Source organism: Seriola aureovittata, chromosome 23 (genome assembly GCF_021018895.1).
Source record: "Seriola aureovittata isolate HTS-2021-v1 ecotype China chromosome 23, ASM2101889v1, whole genome shotgun sequence".
Taxonomy (NCBI): domain Eukaryota; kingdom Metazoa; phylum Chordata; class Actinopteri; order Carangiformes; family Carangidae; genus Seriola; species Seriola aureovittata.
The window spans coordinates 19,872,624-19,890,460 of NC_079386.1; the positions used below are offsets into that span (position 1 = coordinate 19,872,624).

The 17,837-nt window shown below is 46.1% G+C and overlaps 2 protein-coding genes across 4 annotated transcripts; both read left to right on the forward strand.

The window, feature by feature from the left end:
• The first annotated feature begins 3,450 nt into the window (after window positions 1–3,450).
• mogat3a (monoacylglycerol O-acyltransferase 3a) lies at window positions 3,451–8,753 on the forward strand. 3 transcript variants are annotated; one of them, XM_056368971.1, is made up of 9 exons: window positions 3,454–3,809; window positions 4,286–4,464; window positions 4,550–4,610; window positions 4,792–4,935; window positions 5,418–5,548; window positions 7,378–7,421; window positions 7,507–7,597; window positions 8,004–8,112; window positions 8,356–8,753. In XM_056368971.1, exons 1-9 carry the CDS (start codon window positions 3,716–3,718, stop codon window positions 8,508–8,510), a joined length of 1,008 nt encoding a protein of 335 aa, XP_056224946.1. In that variant the 5' UTR covers window positions 3,454–3,715; the 3' UTR covers window positions 8,511–8,753. The 3 variants fall into 3 exon arrangements, with proteins under 3 accessions (XP_056224947.1, XP_056224948.1, XP_056224946.1); XM_056368973.1 differs by lacking the exon at window positions 4,792–4,935 and having other exon boundaries at window positions 3,452–3,809; XM_056368972.1 differs by lacking the exons at window positions 7,378–7,421; window positions 7,507–7,597 and having other exon boundaries at window positions 3,451–3,809.
• Window positions 8,754–9,559: 806 nt separating this feature from the next.
• On the forward strand, window positions 9,560–17,792 carry zgc:153012 (uncharacterized protein LOC777626 homolog). The gene is made up of 5 exons (XM_056368975.1): window positions 9,560–10,155; window positions 11,965–12,765; window positions 13,326–13,459; window positions 16,807–16,858; window positions 17,304–17,792. Exons 2-5 carry the CDS (start codon window positions 12,109–12,111, stop codon window positions 17,451–17,453), a joined length of 993 nt encoding a protein of 330 aa, XP_056224950.1. The 5' UTR covers window positions 9,560–10,155; window positions 11,965–12,108; the 3' UTR covers window positions 17,454–17,792.
• The last annotated feature ends 45 nt before the right edge of the window (window positions 17,793–17,837 follow it).

Here is a 17,837-nt window from a genome sequence, read left to right on the forward strand (position 1 = left end):
CTCAGACTACAGACTAAAGGCCTCAGACTAAAGACTACAGACCTCAGACTAAAGACTAAAGGCCTCAGACTACAGACTAAAGGCCTCAGACTACAGACTAAAGGCCTCAGACTACAGACTGAAGACTACAGACTAAATACCACAGACCACAGTTTATCTAACCTCAGATGTCTGTGGTTCTCAGGTTACTTTGTGATGCAGAACTGCTCTGTGAGTCCTGACGGTGGAGTGGGAGTCCAGTGTAAACTGTGCACTGACTGTTCAGGTAAACACACCTCAACAGGGCTTTAATCTCCAGACCTGATCCTGAACCAGTCTGACTCCAGACCTGATCCTGGTGTTATACTGACTGACCCTGAACCAGTCTGACTCCAGACCTGATCCTGGTGTTATACTAACTGATCCTGAACCAGTCTGACCCCAGACCTGATCCTGGTGTTATACTGACTGATCCTGAACCAGTCTGACTCCAGACCTGATCCTGGTGTTATACTGACTGATCCTGAACCAGTCTGACCCCAGACCTGATCCTGGTGTTATACTGACTGATCCTGAACCAGTCTGACTCCAGACCTGGTCCTGGTGTTATACTGACTAATCCTGAACCAGTCTGACTCCAGACCTGGTCCTGGTGTTATACTGACTGATCCTGAACCAGTCTGACTCCAGACATGAGTCATTAACTCATTGTTTGTGAAGCCAAAGCACTGAGAGAACATCTGTGAGACAGTCAGACAGTATTGACTGATTATGAACTGATTATTGATTGTTTGTTGATTGATTATTTATTGATCGTGTCCTCCAGCTGTTCGTCAGGACACTGTGGTGGAGTGCTCGACCTTTGCTGACTCGGTGTGTGGAAACCAAACCACAGTAGCCGTCACACCGACAGAGACGCCTGCTGAAGCTCCTGCAGGTAAACTCACCTGAGCGCAGCTCATTTCCTGTTTGGCTCCTCTTTCTTCAGTTCACTGCAAGTTCAACAGGTTCACACCAGGTCCTGGTCCAGGATCCTGGTCCTGGTTCCTTTACCCTGGTGTTCATCTCATAACTTCTTCTCCATCTTCCTCTTGTCCACAGTCTCTGCTCCTGAACCCTGGATCGTCCTCACTGTAATGTAAGAATCAACCACCTTTAATAATCATCAATGATGATATTGATTGATTGATTTCTGTCCAGGTGAATTAGAGCTTTTACCTTCAAAGCTACAGAAGCCCAGAGTGGTTTCAGAGACAAGCCCTGTCCTCAGAGAGCAGCCCTGTCGTCATAGACCAACCCTGTCCCCTGAGACCAACCTTGTCCTCTGAGATCAGCCCTGTCCTCATGTTTGATGGTTTTGTCTCTACAGACTTGTCTCTGTGTTCCTGGTCCTCCTGCTCAGTTTGTGTCTCAGCCTGCTGTCCTGCCTAAACCAGCAAGGTACCAAACACAAAGGTAACAAGCTCCGCCCTCCTAACAACAAGCCCCTCCTGTCAGATTACGACCCCATCCCTCCTCTGATAAACCTTGTGGTTCCTCTGCAGGTCTGGATCTGCTGTGACGGAAGTGGATCTGTCTTTGAGACTTAAATCCAGTTCAAGTGTCTCTCAGCATCGAGAGAGACTGTTGTCCAGGTCTACACCGGCCTGGTGCTGCCCATATCTAGTCCAGTTCTAGGTGTAAGTGTATCCCAGGTTCAGTCCAGGTTTAGTGCAGGTTTTGTCCAGGTGTGGTATAGGGACAGACCAGGTGTAGGTAAAAAAGGCTGGGTCTGTGCTTGGCAGGAGTCTGGACTCACTCAGGACTGTTGTGGAGAGACACATGCAATGTAAGATGGAGGCCATCTTGGACAATACCAACCATCCTCTCCACAACATTCTGGCAGGACAGAGAAGCAGCTACAGCTGCAGCAAACGTCTCATCTCACTGCAGAACAGAGAGGTTCAGGAGATCCTTTGTTCCCACTGCCATCAGGCTGTACAACACCTCAACCAAAGAGCTAATGGACACATGAATTTCCCCTAGGGGATAAATAAAGTATCTATCTATCTATCTATCTATCTATCTATCTATCTATCTATCTATCTATCTATCTATCTAGTTAGTCTACGTGTAGTACAGATGTAGTCCAGCATGTACTAATTTCTTCCCTGTGATCAAATTTAAAAATGGTTCCGCATCTCTGAGTAACAGAACAACATGCAATGACATCACTTCCTGTGAGATAATTTTGGTTTGGATGGGTGTATGTGTAAGAAATCAGAAAATGTTTGTCAGCATCAGACCAAACATTTCATGATGGTTAAACCTGAAACATTAAATTCAAACACTGGTGTTTCACTGTTGTTAGTCTATATCAAACTCCACACCAAACAAACATTGGATCCTACATTTCCCATAATGCACATGACCCCTTGCAGAGCCACAGGCTCAGGAGGAACCTTATGTGTAAAGTCAGTGGAATTAATCTTTAATGTGACCTGTTACCTGTTGTCTGGGTGAGCTGTAACCATGGTAACAGCGGTCGGCTGTAACCATGGTAACAGTGGTCGGCTGTAACCAAGGTGACAGCAGTTGTTTTCTGGCCCTCTGGTGTTCCTGCATGTTGTTCTGTTACTGAGGTTTGTCATTGTTATTCAATGTTTACCGTTTGAAATGTGAGTGTGTGTTTGATGAGAGACACCTTCAGTGCCCTCTGGTGGAGTTAAAGTGGTCACACACACACACACACACACACAGCCCTCTTGTCTCTTGTCTTTTGCTTTGTTCTGTTCTGATGTTTGTTCGACACTGTGTAACGATAAATCTGTGTGACAACATTAAAAACATACACACAGTAAAGACAGCAGTATTGTGTGTTCACTTCTTCAGTGTGTTGTTAATGGTGTGTGAATCATTTTGAAAGAGGACTGTCCGGTTGTGATCGCAGAGTATCATTTAGACGTCCAGCTCCAACTGTTATGTCTTATTTTGACACAAAGAGACACATGGTGAAATAAGTGTGGCAGCAATCACAAGAAACTTCTTTCTTCATGTTGAATCATCAGGCGGTCAGAGGTGAAATTACTGTTTAAAAACTGTTTCTAAAGACTGAGTAGGAGTTTCACAACGTCTCTGAACAAGCAGTAAACACAGAGTTCACAGCAGCATCACATGACTGACTCAACATCAGGGACACAGCACATATGAATATACCTACAGACCCACCTGCTCACTGTTAATTTAATGTCATGATATGATTCAGTTAATGCAGGTGTCATCAGGACTGAGACTGTCCCTCTTCATAACGTGGTTTTTTTCTAAACCCTCTCAACAGTCTGATTCATTCACATTTCACCCACTCATATTTAAAAACTGTATTTCAACATCGCCGACCGAGAGCTCACCTCCCCAAGCGCGCTCCCGACATGTTTCGTCACGAGCTCTGATTGGCTGAGAGGAACCCACCCAGAAGGGAGAGTCCCGCACGCATGCGCAGTACACGATGGAGTAGAGCGTGTTTGTAAAGTTTGAGTTCAGACCAAGTAAAGATTTACGGATCTAATGAAAGTTTATTTTAAGTTTATCATCTGTTGAGAAGACACCGCTCTGACAGACAGGCAGAGAGAAAGACAGGCGGAAAGACAGACAGGCATAGAGAGAGAGAAGAGAGAGAGAGAGAAACACTCCAACATCCAGGCGGAGATACCGGGACGTCGCTGCGCTCCAAGCCGGGACAAGGAGCGCGACCGCCGGCATGAAGGTCGAGTTCGCCCCGCTGAACATCCCGCTGCGGAGGAGGCTGCAGACCGCCGCCGTGCTGCAGTGGGTCTTCTCCTTCCTGGCTCTAGGTAACACACTATCGATCAGGTTTATTGATTATTGGTCCTGGATATTCTGATTATTCTCTGCCTGCACGCGAGTCAGTGAGTCCAGAAGGCTTCTGATTGGTCAGAGTGTTACGTGTGTTTTACATGTTAAGTTACTACAGAAACAGTTTTTCTATGAAGGTTACTGGACTCGCTTCGGGGCTTTTATTGTGAAAGGTCCTGAGCTTCAGAGTCTGATCCATGATCTGTGACGTCAACAGAACAGAAACAAACCAGAATCCTCCTGCTTTTAATCAATAAGAGCCAATGTGATCGAATAATGAATATTAGTTTCCTCTGGACTTTTATGCTGATATGTTCAGACGGCACCTGAACACAGCATCACACCTGTCTCACTGTCATTCTGTTGAATCACATACCTGTCTGTATCTCTCTAACATGTGTCTGTCCGTCACTAACACTTGCCTGTCTTTCTCTCACACTTTTCTGTCTCTCAGCTCAGTGTTGTCTGGCTGCCTTCGTCCTCCTGGCTCTCTCTGATTGGTGGGTGGTGGCCCTGCTGTATGCTGGTTGGCTATGGTTGGACTGGGACACGCCTACCAGCGGGGGTCGGAGGTCACGGTGGGTCAGGAGCTGGACGGTCTGGGAGTACTTCAGGGACTACTTCCCTATAACGGTGAGATCAGATCTATCGATCTGATGTGTCGTGATCAATACCAGATCAATCTGTCTGATTATTGATTATTGCTTTGTGTCTGCAGCTCGTTAAAACTGTCGATTTGGATCCAAAGAAAAACTACATCTTTGGATTTCATCCACATGGTGAGAAACTCACCTGTCTGTCTGTCTACCTGTCTGTCTCTCAGGGTGCTGGTGGCTTGTTGACCTGTCTGTCTACCTGTCTGTCTCTCAGGGTGCTGGTGGCTTGTTGACCTGTCTGTCTGTCTGTCTGTCAGGGTGCTGGTGGCTTGTTGACCTGTCTGTCTACCTGTCTGTCTCTCAGGGGTGCTGGTGGCGGGGGGCTTTGGGAACTTCTGTACGGAGGCGACAGGTTTCTCTCGTCTGTTTCCTGGACTCACATCTCACCTGCTGATGCTGCCGTTCTGGTTCAGAGTCCCGCTCTTCAGAGACTACATCATGTGTGGAGGTACAAACCTGTCTGCCTGTCCACCTGTCTGTCCACCTGTCTGATCATTGTCTCTGACAGACATTAGAGGGACGTGTCCCCCGGACACGGATGAGTCCAGGTTGAGGTTTCTCAATCAGCTCTTTGTAAAGCTCTGAGTAAACACAGGAGGGGGAGGGGTAGAACGCTGCGTTGTGATAGGCTGTCTGGACACTTCTCAGGGACACGTGGGTTCATGTGTCTGAGTCACAGACCACCACAGACTACCTCAGACCACCACAGACTACCTCAGACCACCACAGACTACCTCAGACCACCACAGACTACCACAGACCATCAGAGACCACAGTAAAGTAAAACTACAAACATGGCTGTGTGGGCTCAGGTCAAATCCATCAAACTGATCAGGAAACAAAACAATGACATTACACCACTGTCTTATCTGGACATGTGAAATGATGTCATGCTGACATCTGTCTGTCTCTCACCTGTCTGTCTGTCAGGTCTGGTGTCCAGCTGTAAGTCCAGTCTGTCGTACCTGGTCAGTCGTCCTGAAGGAGGTAATGTTGCTGTCATCGCGGTGGGCGGAGCTCCAGAGGCTCTGGACGCTCGGCCGGGAGCTTTAACACTGCAGGTGTAGTTTATATTCATGTTATATATGTATACATGTTTATGTATTTATGTGTAAATGTATTTATGTATATGTATTATCTATATATATATATATAAACAGTACTGTGCAAAAGTTTTAGGTGTGATATGCTGTAAACTAAGAATGCTTTCAAAAATATAAATAGTAATTGTTTATTTTTATCAATTTACAAAATGCAAAGTGAGCGAGCAAAAGAAAAGTCTAAATCAAATTAATATTTGGTGTTACTACTCTTTGCTTTCAAACCAGCATCAATTCTTAGAGGTACACTTGCACAAAGTCAGGGATTTTGTAGGATTATAGTCAGGTGTATGATCAACCAATTATACCAAACAGGTTCTAAGGATCATCAATTTTACATGTAGGTTGAAACACAGTCATTAACTGACACAGAAACAGCTGTGTACGAGGCTTAAAACTGGGTGAGGAACAGCCAAACTCTGCTACCAAGGTGAGGTTGTGGAAGACAGTTTCATGTTACAGGTCATACACCGTGGCAGGACTGAGCACAGCAACAAGACACAAGGTAGTTGTACTGCATCAGCGAGGTCTCTCCCAGACAAAGATTTCAAAGCAGACTGGGGTTTGTGCCGTTCAAGCTCTTTTGAAGAAGCACAAAGAAACAGGCAATGTTGAGGATCGTAGACGCAGTGGTCGGCCAAGGAAACTTAGTGCAGCAGCTTATTTCCCTTCTAAATCGGAAGATGTCCAGCAGTGCCATCAGCTCAGGACTGGCAGAAACCAGTGGGACCCAGGTACAGCCATCTACTGTCCGGAGAAGTCTGGCCAGAAGTGGTCTTCATGGAAGAGTTCATCATAGGAACTGGGGAGCAGAAAAATGGCAGCAGGTGCTCTGGACTGATGAGTAAAAATTTGAAATATTTGGCTGTAGCAGAAGGCAGTTTGTTCTCCGAAGGGCTGGAGAGCGGTACAGTAATGACTGTCTGCAGCCAACAGTGAAGCATATAGGAAGTTCCTTGCAAGTTTGGGGCTGCATTTTTGCAAATGGAGTTGGAGATTTGGTCGGGATTAATGGTGTCCTCAGTGCTGAGAAATGCAGGCAGATACTTATGCATCATACAATACCATCAGGGAGGCCCCAATATGATTGGCCCCAAATTTATTGTGCAGCAGGACAACGACCCCAAACATACAGCCAATGTCATTAAGAACTATCTTCAGCTTAAAGAAGAACAAGAAGTCCTGGAAGTGATGGTATGGCTCCTACAGAGCCCTGATCTCAACATCGTGGAGTCTGTCTGGGATTACATGACAGAAGGATCTGAGGAAGCCTACGTCCACAGCAGATATGTGGTTAGTTCTCCAAGATGTTTGGAACAACCTACCAGCTTAGTTCCTTCAAAAACCGTGTGCAAGTGAACCTAGAAGAATTGATGCTGTTTTGAATGCAAAGGGTGGTCACACCAAATATTGATTTGATTTAGATTTCTCTTCTGTTCATTCACTGTATTTTGTTAATTGATGAAAATAAACTATTAACACTTCCATTTTTGAAAGCATTCTTAGTTTGCAGCATTTTTTCACACCTGCTTAAAACTTTTGCACAGTACTGTATATATATATATATATATATATATATATATATATATATATATATATGTACATATGTATGTATATATGTATGTATATATATGTGTATATATATATATATATATATATATATAATATATATATATATATATACATATATATATGTGTGTGTATATGTATGTATAACATGTAAACAGAGACTGAACATTTGCTTCTTACTTTAATGATTCATAAATGACTAAAGGTGTTTTTTCTTTCAGATACGAAACAGGAAGGGCTTCATTAAACTGGCTTTCAAACACGGGTGGGTGGAGTTTATCAAGGGGGCAGGGCTCAGAGGGGCAGGGCTACAGACAGTACGCTGACAGTGTGTCACTGTGTGTGTGCAGAGCTCAGCTGGTTCCAGTGTTTTCTTTTGGAGAAAACGAGTTATTTGATCAGATGGAGAATCCCAGCGGCTCTTCTCTTAGGATGCTGCAGGTCAGAGCTCATGTCTCAATGGACGACACGTTGTAACGACACATTTTAACCACATGTTTTAAACACACATTTAACAACATGTTTAGAAAGTCAGAAAGTCTTCATGAAGGAGTCCGATCCCAAGACGCGGCCAGAACATCCACCGCAAAACCCCAGCAACCACCTAGCAACATCTGAGACTGAACGTTGCTGGGTGGTTGCTATGTAACAGACCCCTATTAGCAATTGTGTAATATATTGTAGCAACCACTTAGAACACTGTCTAACATCTTAGCAACCACAAGAACTTTCCTGAGAATATTTAGTTTGTTGTCTTAGTTTTTAGTGTAACTTTAACTGTCATAGATAGATAAATAGATAGATAGATACTTTATTGTCAATGCTAGTATGTTTCCTTTGTCCATAGAACCGGCTGCAGAGCATCATGGGAGTAGCACTGCCTCTATTTCATGCAAGAGGAGTTTTCCAGTACAGCTTCGGCCTGATACCCTACAGGAAGTCCATACACACTGTCGGTATGACCGCAGAGTTACTCTAAAATGTATCTAATGTAACATAATGTTAACCCTAATCTTACCCTAATGTTTGCCTAATGTTAAGGTAATGTTAAGGTAACATTAACCCAGAGGGGACGATGATTGTTGGTTTCAGATGCCGTCGTTTTAGCATCGGTTAGCCTCAGTTAGCATCTGAGCCGTTTGTTGTCATGCTTGTTTTGTGGTTCCTTCATGTCTCTCTCTCTCTCTCTCTGTTTTCAGTGGGAAGGCCAATCTCGGTTGCCCAGACTCCCAGTCCCAGCAGCAAGGACATCGAGAGTCTTCACAAAGTTTACCTGCAGAGTCTGACTGAGCTGTTCGAGCAGCACAAACACACCTACGGCTACAGTGAGGACCAGCACCTGACGTTCATATGACCTCACCTGTACCACCTGGTTATCACCTGTATATGAACTGTTTACAACACCTGGCCTCACCGTCACATGACCGTCACATGACCGTCACATGACTGACAGCTGTTCAGGCGGTGGTTGTTAAACTGAACAGAACAATGTTAACACTGTTAGCAGAGCTCATTGTTTTCATGGGTAATGCTAAGGTCTCTGTGTGTAAAGATGAGTGTTTGATGTGTTTCTATGTAATAAAGTGACATCACATGATGATGTAACAGATGATTGACAGTCATTCAGAGATCTGGTGTCACATCACAGTAACATCAGACGAGCACTGTGGTTGGTTGATTTGGACTGAATGTGAACTACGAAGCAGGTTCAACAAATCCAGGATATGTTAATTCTCTGGCTTCACTGAGCCCAGTGGTCACATGACCAATCATAAACATGGAGGTGTCCACCGGCAGCAGATCAGCACCTTTTACAAAACAAAAGCAAAATATAAAATTAGACTACCATGTGAAAGTGTGACAGACTTCTAACATTTGACTTATTAGATTCATTAAATGAGTCAAACCTGGGAGCAAATAAAATATGAAAAATTAATCAGTTTCAAGTAGAATTACTGTCAGTCTGTGGTGAATGATGATGTCATAGATGACAACAGGAAGAACTCTGACAAATCAGGTTTAACATATCCAGATTAACTTCCTGTTATCTGGTTTAACTGATTCCAGTCCAGGTAACTCTGGTTTACCTGTCCAGCTACATGCTTGTGACAGAGGAAGTTGTTCATCATCCTCGTTAGAGGGTAGAGAGGAACCTCTGACACCTGCAGGTAAACTCAGGTGTAGTGGCGTCATCAGGTGAAATGTAAACTGTCGTGGTCACGTGATCAGTGACGTCAGAGGAGAGAAGCGGACAGACGTCTGTAGTTTCGGTCTGTAATGAAGCAAACTGACCACCAGAGGTCACCCTGAGGCACTACACTGTAAACATCTGACGTCACTTTCCATTAAACTTTATTGACACGTGGACAAAATACAAATCTGTGATTCCACCCTCCTCCTGCTGCTCCTCCCTCTCAGACACTCACACGCACGCGTTTTGTTCGCTCGCGGCTCGGTCACGCGCAGATCCCGTCCTGCATCTTTTACCAAACTACAGAGAGAGATGGAGGATCCGGATCAGACCCCACAGACCCAGACATACAACCTGGACCTGATGTTGATGATGATGAAGGTGTTTGCTGCTCGCTCATTGGCTGCTGTGTAGAGACGCGCTGTTTACTGAGAGAGGAGGAAGGAGCGGAGTAGGAGAGAGAGGGAGAGTTCAGAGAGGGAGAAAAAGAAGAAACTTCCCGCTGCCGCTCACATCTTCTCTGGACTAACAGAAGCAGAATCGGACTGAAATCAGCAGAAGAAAAAGTTGGAGAATTCCCGCTGAAACTTTTTGCTCTGTAAACTGTGCAAGCTCCCGCCGACCTGGGGTTGACCTGAGAGTGGCGCGCATGCTCCCTGCACAGTTGTGTTTTTCTCTGGGAATAATGGACCGATTGTGTCACCGGGCTCAGTGGTGACGTGACCGGAGACAGAGGACGAGGCGCACGGCCGCTGATGCAGATCATGGGCGGGAGCAACGGGAGCGCGCCTACGCTGAGTACATGAACGTGAGTGTTTACAATGATGACGTCACAGGGTATACTTACTGTATGTTTTTAGTTTGTGACTGTAATGTCAGACCATAACATACCCTGCAGTGTCTGATAAACCCCAGTTAATTAATGGATTCATAAATAATTAATTATATTCTGATTCTTCATCAGGACCTGGTCTAGAGCTGGACTGGCTAGACCATGTCCTACCATCATTCAGTCTACTGTAGGCTGGTTTCAGTCTACTGTCAGCTGGCTTCAGTCTGCTGTCAGCTGGCTTCAGTCTGCTGTCAGTTGGTTTCAGTCTACTGTCAGCTGGTTTCAGTCTACTGTCAGCTGGCTTCAGTCTGCTGTCAGTTGGTTTCAGTCTACTGTCAGCTGGTTTCAGTCTGCTGTCAGCTGGCTTCAGTCTGCTGTCAGTTGGTTTCAGTCTACTGTCAGCTGGTTTCTGTCTAGTGTCAGCTAGTTTCAGTCCACTGTCAGCTGGTTTCTGTCTAGTGTCAGCTAGTTTCAGTCTACTGTCAGCTGGTTTGTGTCTAGTGTCAGCTGGTTTCAGTCCACTGTCAGCTGGTTTCGGTCTAATGTCAGCTGGTTTCAGTCTAATGTCAGCTGAATTCTGTCTGCTGTCTACTGGTTTCTGTACTGTCAGCTGGTTTCAGTCTACTGTCAGCTGGTTTCTTTCGAGTGTCAGCTGGTTTCTGTCTAGTGTCAGATGGTTTCTGTCTCTGGTCAGCTGGTTTCAGTCTACTGTCAGCTGGTTTGTGTCTAGTGTCAGCTGGTTTCAGTCTACTGTCAGCTGGTTTCTGTCTAGTGTCAGCTAGTTTCAGTCTACTGTCAGCTGGTTTGTGTCTAGTGTCAGCTGGTTTCAGTCCACTGTCAGCTGGTTTCGGTCTAATGTCAGCTGGTTTCTGTACTGTCAGCTGGTTTCAGTCTACTGTCAGCTGGTTTCTGTCGAGTGTCAGCTGGTTTCTGTCTAGTGTCAGATGGTTTCTGTCTCTGGTCAGCTGGTTTCAGTCTACTGTCAGCTGGTTTCTGTCTAGTGTCAGCTGGTTTCAGTCTACTGTCAGCTGGTTTCTGTCTAGTGTCAGCTGGTTTCAGTCCACTGTCAGCTGGTTTCGCTGGTGGACAAGTGATAGAGACAAGGATAAGGTCACAAGCAGAGTCAACGTTTATTTTATTTCACTTCATCAAAAACATTCTGTTTCCTTACTTTGTTGCTTCCTGTGACATAATTAATAAAGTCTGATGTCACACTATGTTAGTCTGATCCATTCAATCAGCATGCAGACATTTCTTCAAATGGCCCAATCACAGGTCAGTTATCTTGATCATTGTACTTATTTTTGATGAGAGGGGACAGCTGGTCTGCTGAGAGACATTTCGAGACACTTCGAGACATGTCACTGTTCAGAGGAGGACATGTACACACTGACTGAGAGCAGTTTCAACAGTTGAAATCCTGCAGGACCTGAACTCAACTCACACACACACACACACACACACACACGTTAATCCATGTTGTGCAACAGGCAGCCGACTGAAGCAACCGAACAGTGAGTCAGAGGAAACAGGAAACAGAAGAAGAACATGAGTCCCAGACCAAAGCTGCAGGGCGAGAGACACTGACTGCAACAACAGGAGAGAGAGAGAGAGAAAGAGACAGGACGTGTGGTGAGACAGGTTTCAGCTACACAGACAGTCTGTGTTTGGTATTGTACATTCTAAGGACATCTGTCCTGTTCGGGGACAACAACCTGTAAATGTCAGAGTGTAGACCTGGTTCAGGTATAAAGGCTAAACATTTCTGTTCTGTCTGTGTTTCAGTGAGTCTGTAGTGTGCGTGTGTGCGTGTGCGTGTGTGTGTGTGTGTGTGTGTGTGTGTGTGTGTGTGTGTGTGTGTGTGGTGTGTGCGTGTGTGTGTGTGTGGTTTGTGTGTGTGTGTGTGTGTGTGTGTGTGTGTGTGTGAGGATGAGTGGTGGTAAAAAGAGGAGTGGCTTCCAGATCACCAGTGTGACATCAGACTTAAACCAAACTCCTGCCGGCCAATCAGCTCCCAGCGTGGTCCTGACTGTCCTCCAATCAAAGTCCTCCTCCTCCTGCAGCCCTCAGGGAAGCTCCTCCCAGCCGACCACACCCTCTCTGAAGAGGAAATACATCCCCCATGATGCAACTGCTCAAGGGGCAGGATCTTCGTCCAGGTTCAGGGTGGTGAGGCTGGCGGTGGGCGGGGCCGGCAGTGGTGGCCGTAGCGAGCCATATTGCCGTGGACGGTGGACGTGCGTGGACTCTATGGAGCGACAGGAAGGGGTGGGGTTCAGGCAGGTGATGGACAGCATGAGACACGCCCACTCCCTGGAATCCCTGGAGATGATTGGCCGAGACAGAGTCCACTCCAAGGACACCGCCCACCTGCATGGTCAGCCAATCAGAGGCAGGGAGGGGGTGGGGCTCGTACTGCGCAGCGGGCCACCGTCCCCTACGCACCAAGAGCCAATTAACATCAGGCTCCTGGACCGAAAGCAGCCAATAGGAGTACAGGGTTTAGACTACACACCACCACCATCTTTGCCAGGCCCACGAAACATCCCTCCTCCTCTACGATTGGACGTGGACGCTGCAGGAAGGGTACGCACACACGTGCACACACACACACACACACACACAGAACACGAGTCAGCTGATTGACTCGGGGGGGGGGGGTCTGACCTCTAGGACCAGATGACTACATGTTGTAATGCATCTTTAAAACTGTTGAAACTTTTAAATGTTAAATTCTCTCTCTCTCTGTCCATCTGTTTCTCTGTCTCTCTCTGTCTCGTTGTCTGTCTCTGTCTGTTTGTCTGTCTCTCTGTCTGTCTGTCTGTCTCTCTCTGTCTGTTTGTCTCTCTCTGTCTCTCTCTCTCTCTCTGTCGGTCTGTCTGTCTCTCTCTGTCCATCTGTTTCTCTGTCTCTCTCTCTGTCTGTCTCTCTGTCTGTCTCTCTCTCTCTGTCTGTTTGTCTCTCTCTGTCTCTCTCTCTCTCTCTGTCGGTCTGTCTGTCTCTCTCTGTCCATCTGTTTCTCTGTCTCTCTCTCTGTCTGTCTCTCTGTCTGTCTCTCTCTCTCTGTCTGTTTGTCTCTCTCTCTCTCTCTGTCTGTCTCTCCCGCTGTCTTTCTGTATCTCTCTATCTGTTTGTCTGTCTGTCAGTCTGTCCTCAGACAGTGTCACTCTCAGCCCAACTCCCCCCCCACTGGACCCTACCACCCAACTCTGACCCCTATTCAGACTCCTGCAGCCTTCAGTCTGGACCAAACCATCTTCAACCTGCCGGGGGACGACAGGTGACTGTCTGTTTGACTTCTTACCTGTGTGTCTTTCTTTTTGACTGTCTGTCTTCAGGATTAGTAAAATCAGAGTTTGTTACACCTGCTCTAACCCAGGTCGACATGGACCACAGGCCTCCTGTGATGTCGTCATTGATGAGTTGTAAAACACAGTCTGAGGTTTTGTTGTGATAATATGGTTTTGTTATGAGGAGGCTATGACATGTTTCCTAAACACCAGCCACCTCTCTCTCTGTCTCTGTCTCTGTCTCTGCCTCTGTGTCTGTCTCTGTGTCTCTGTCTCTGTTTCTCTCTGTCTGTTTCTGTGTCTCAATCTATCACTATCTCTTTGTCTGTCTCTGTGTCTCTGTCTCTATCCGTGTGTCTCTGGGCCTCTCTGTCTGTCTCTGTATCTCTGCCTTCGTCTCTGTAGCATTAGGCTTCCCTCCCTTAAGTGTCCTCTGTCCAGTTTTTGTGGACTGGTCCTTCAGGTCCTGGTGTGACTCTCAGGTTCATGCTTCTGAACTGAAGCTGACCTACATACCACATCACACACTCCACATCGCAATGTCAGCTGTTTGTCAGAGCACTGAAAATGGACTTGTGGTGTGTGTGTGTGTGTGGTGTGTGTGTGTGTGTGTGTGTGGTGTGTGTGTGTGGTGTGTGCGTGTGTGTGTGTGTGGTTTGTGTGTGTGTGTGTGTGGTGTGTGTGTGTGTGTGTGTGTGTGTGTGTGTGTGTGTGTGTGTGTGTGTGTGTGGTGTGTGTGCGTGTGTGTGTGTGTGGTTTGTGTGTGTGTGTGTGTGTGTGTGTGTGTGTGTGTGTGTGTGTTGGATTTAGAAACAGTAGAACAGAGGAACCATTCATGCTCCGTTGTCACCAGGACGTCTGGCGACTGTATGTTGTTGTTCAGTATTGAACAGTGGACACCACGCGTCTCTTGTCGACCTCAGTCTCCACATCACACTGCGTTGGTTTTATACTGGACCCTGATTGGCTCCAGACCACTGGGGGGGGGGGTTACTGGGTCTACTGCTTCCTCCACTCAGACCAGTTTCAGGTCACATCTTGTTTATCCACAGTCAAAGAAAATATTAACCATTGGTGTGAAGTTTAGAGTTATGGCTAAAAAGTGTTTTGTGAGGCACCGTGACCTTTGACCTTTGACCACCAAACTCTAATCACTTAGCCTTTGAGTCAACGTGAATGTTTTTACCAAATAAGAAGAAGAAATTCCGTCAAGGTGTCACTGAGGTACCATGTCCATAAAAATGAGACGGACGAGCAACACAAAAACAAAATGGCTGCCGCTATGACTGTCGCCGGGTGGAGGAATAAAAGGGGGGGGGGGGCTCTTTAAAAGTTGACCACAGTTTGAGAACAACCTCAGTAGATGAAACCATACAAGACTTTTAACCTTTGACCTTTCACTGTGAATCAACTGTTGACATGGAAACATTCTCAGTTGAGTCCAGCAGTGTTTCAGCTCAGGTGTTTCCTCTGTGATGTAGGAAGGTGGCGGACGACTCAGTGAACAGTCACATGTTGGAGCAGTGAAACACTGAAGCTCTGTCTGTGAGTGGGCCGAAGCAGAATGTCCCTGCCGCATTCCTATTGGCTGGGACAGTGAGTGGGCAGGAGCTGGAATGAGACAGCAGCCAATCAGAGAGCAGGGAGTGAATGCGCGTGTGTGGGAGAGAGAGAGAGAGGTTGGGTCTATATGAAAACCTGATGTCTCTCACCCGTTTACAGAAAACACTGAGTTTTAGTTGGAAGTCAACATCTGGACGTCCTGAGACGGCTGCTTCTGATTGGACGAGGTCTCAGGACCTGTGAGGTCAAAAAGAGCTCACTTTCTGTTAACGAAGGACTGTAGACAATAATGGGACAACGAAAAGTGTGGACATTAACGAGGGACATCAGAGCTTGATGAGGAACAGGAGACTAACGAGAAATCAAAGAGTCAAAGAGTTCTTCAGAGGGACAGAGAACTTTAATAAGGAACATTAGACCTTAATGAGAGACGGGACGTTAACGAGGTCAGAGGACAGAAGAACTTCAGTGAGCTTTAATGAGAGACATCAAACATGATCATGGATCAAAGAGTCTGGTTCTTCAGTGGGACACAGAAGTCTGATGAGAGACTTGAGACCTTAATGAGAGACAAGGGATGTTAATGAGGACCTGAAAACGAGACAACGAAGAATCGAAGAATCTGCACCTGAATGAGGGACATGACTCGTCTTTGATTGGACAGCCTTTGAATTACTCCCTGATTGGATGATCTGAATTGTGATCGGTCGGCATGTTGTTGCAGTCTGTGGCTGAGCTCTGATTGGATGTTAATGTCTGACGGTGGGCTGTGAGGCTTGGAGATGTTTGGTAGTGTAAAGAAAATGATTTCGGAGCGACAGCAGCTGTCTTCTCCATTCTCTGACCCCGCCCCCCATCCTCGCCCTCAGCGGCGTCCTCTGTCGACCCCGCCCCTCCCTCTCAGGACTATGCAGCTTTTTGCAAAGCAACCAGAGACAGCTGTTGTGTTTCGGGATCATAGAAAGGTCAGAGGTCACGGATCAGGTGTCAGGGACTCATGGCCAAGCACCAGGCCAACCCCACCCTCCAGGACTTGGCCAATCACTGAGGTCCAGGCCAGAAGCAGCAAGCAATCACGACCTCAGATGACCCCATCGGCCCCGTCTCTTCCCCAGCCCCCATCCCAAAATCACCTGCTGACCGCCGGTCCTCACCCTCATTGGTCAGTTCCTGTTAGAACTCTGCCGAGTGGGCGGGGCTCTGAGGCCACCATGATGTCACTGCTGCTGTTCTGTCACAGGTAACCAAGGCACGAAAATAGAGGGGGCAGGACCTCCGTTCCAGGTGAACTCACAGTCACCTGGAGATACAGATGTCGACACATCTTAGAAAACAGCTTATTGATCAGCAGCTGAAATTATTAATAAAGTATTGACTAACGAGCCATTGACATTTCACACAGGATTTGTGTTGTTGCTTGTGATTTGAGCTGTGGCTTTTGTATTTGTGTTGATGCTTTTGTATTTGTGTTGATGCCTTTGTATTTATGCTTTGACTTTTGTATTTGTGTTGTGGCTTTTGTATTTGTGTTGAACCGTCTGGGCCACCATAGGTTTTAGTGAACCAGATCATTTAGTAATGGCAGCTCATGTTGTATCACTCATGGTTTTTATAATTCAGTGTACAGTTAGTGTAATTACACTAAACAATGATCATTTCAAGAAAACCGTGATCTTACATTATATTAAGTATCAAATCTATTACACCTGTGTACTGAACGTTTTACTACCCCACCTGTCTGTCGCTCACCTGTCTTGTCTCTCTGTCTCTACAGTACCTCCAGTAACAGTCTGGTCGCCATTGATAACAAAATCGAGCAGGCCATGGTAAGTTTGATTTCTACTACTAACTGTTTAACGTCCAGAAACTGAAACACAAAAATGAATTATCATTAATTTATTCTAATCATGTGATGTGATTTATTAGTCCCTGTTCTTCGTCTTCTTCTGGCTTTTGAAAGTTTTTATTGGTGTTTTATTGATCATTGATCAGTTTGTTTGAATCCTCCTCTGACTGTGAGTCAAGGTGGTGTGATGGCGCCGTGTGATGGCGCCATCTGCTGGCTGAGGAAACACACTGATCTGTGTATATATGTGTATGTGTGTGTGTGTGCGTGTGTCTTTGTGTCTGTGTGTGTGTGCATGTGTGTGCGTGTCTGTGCGTGTCTGTATGTGTGTGTGTGTGCGTGTGTCTTTGTGTCTGTGTGTGTGTGCATGTGTGTGCGTGTCTATGCGTGTCTGTGTGTGTGTGTGTCTGTGTGTGTGTGTGTAGGACCTGGTAAAGAGTCACCTGATGCTGGCGGTCAGAGAGGAGGTGGAGCTTCTGAGGGAACAAATCAGAGAACTGCAGGAGAAAAACCAACAACTGGAGAGAGAGAACCACATCCTGAGAACACTGACGCACAACAAGCACACAACATAACACACAACATAACACACAACAAACACGCAACAAACACACAACAAACACACAACATAACACACAACATAACAGCCAACAAACACACAACATAGCAGCCAACAAACACACAACATAACACACAACATAACACATAACACACAGCAAACACACAACACACAACAAACACACAACAAACACACAACAAACACATAACACACCACAAACACACAACACACACAAACACACAACAAACACACAACAAACACACAACACACAACAAACACACAACAAACACACAACAAACACACAACATAACACACAACATAACACATAACACAACAAACACACAACAAACACACAACAAACAACACAACAAAACACAACATAACACATAACACACAACAA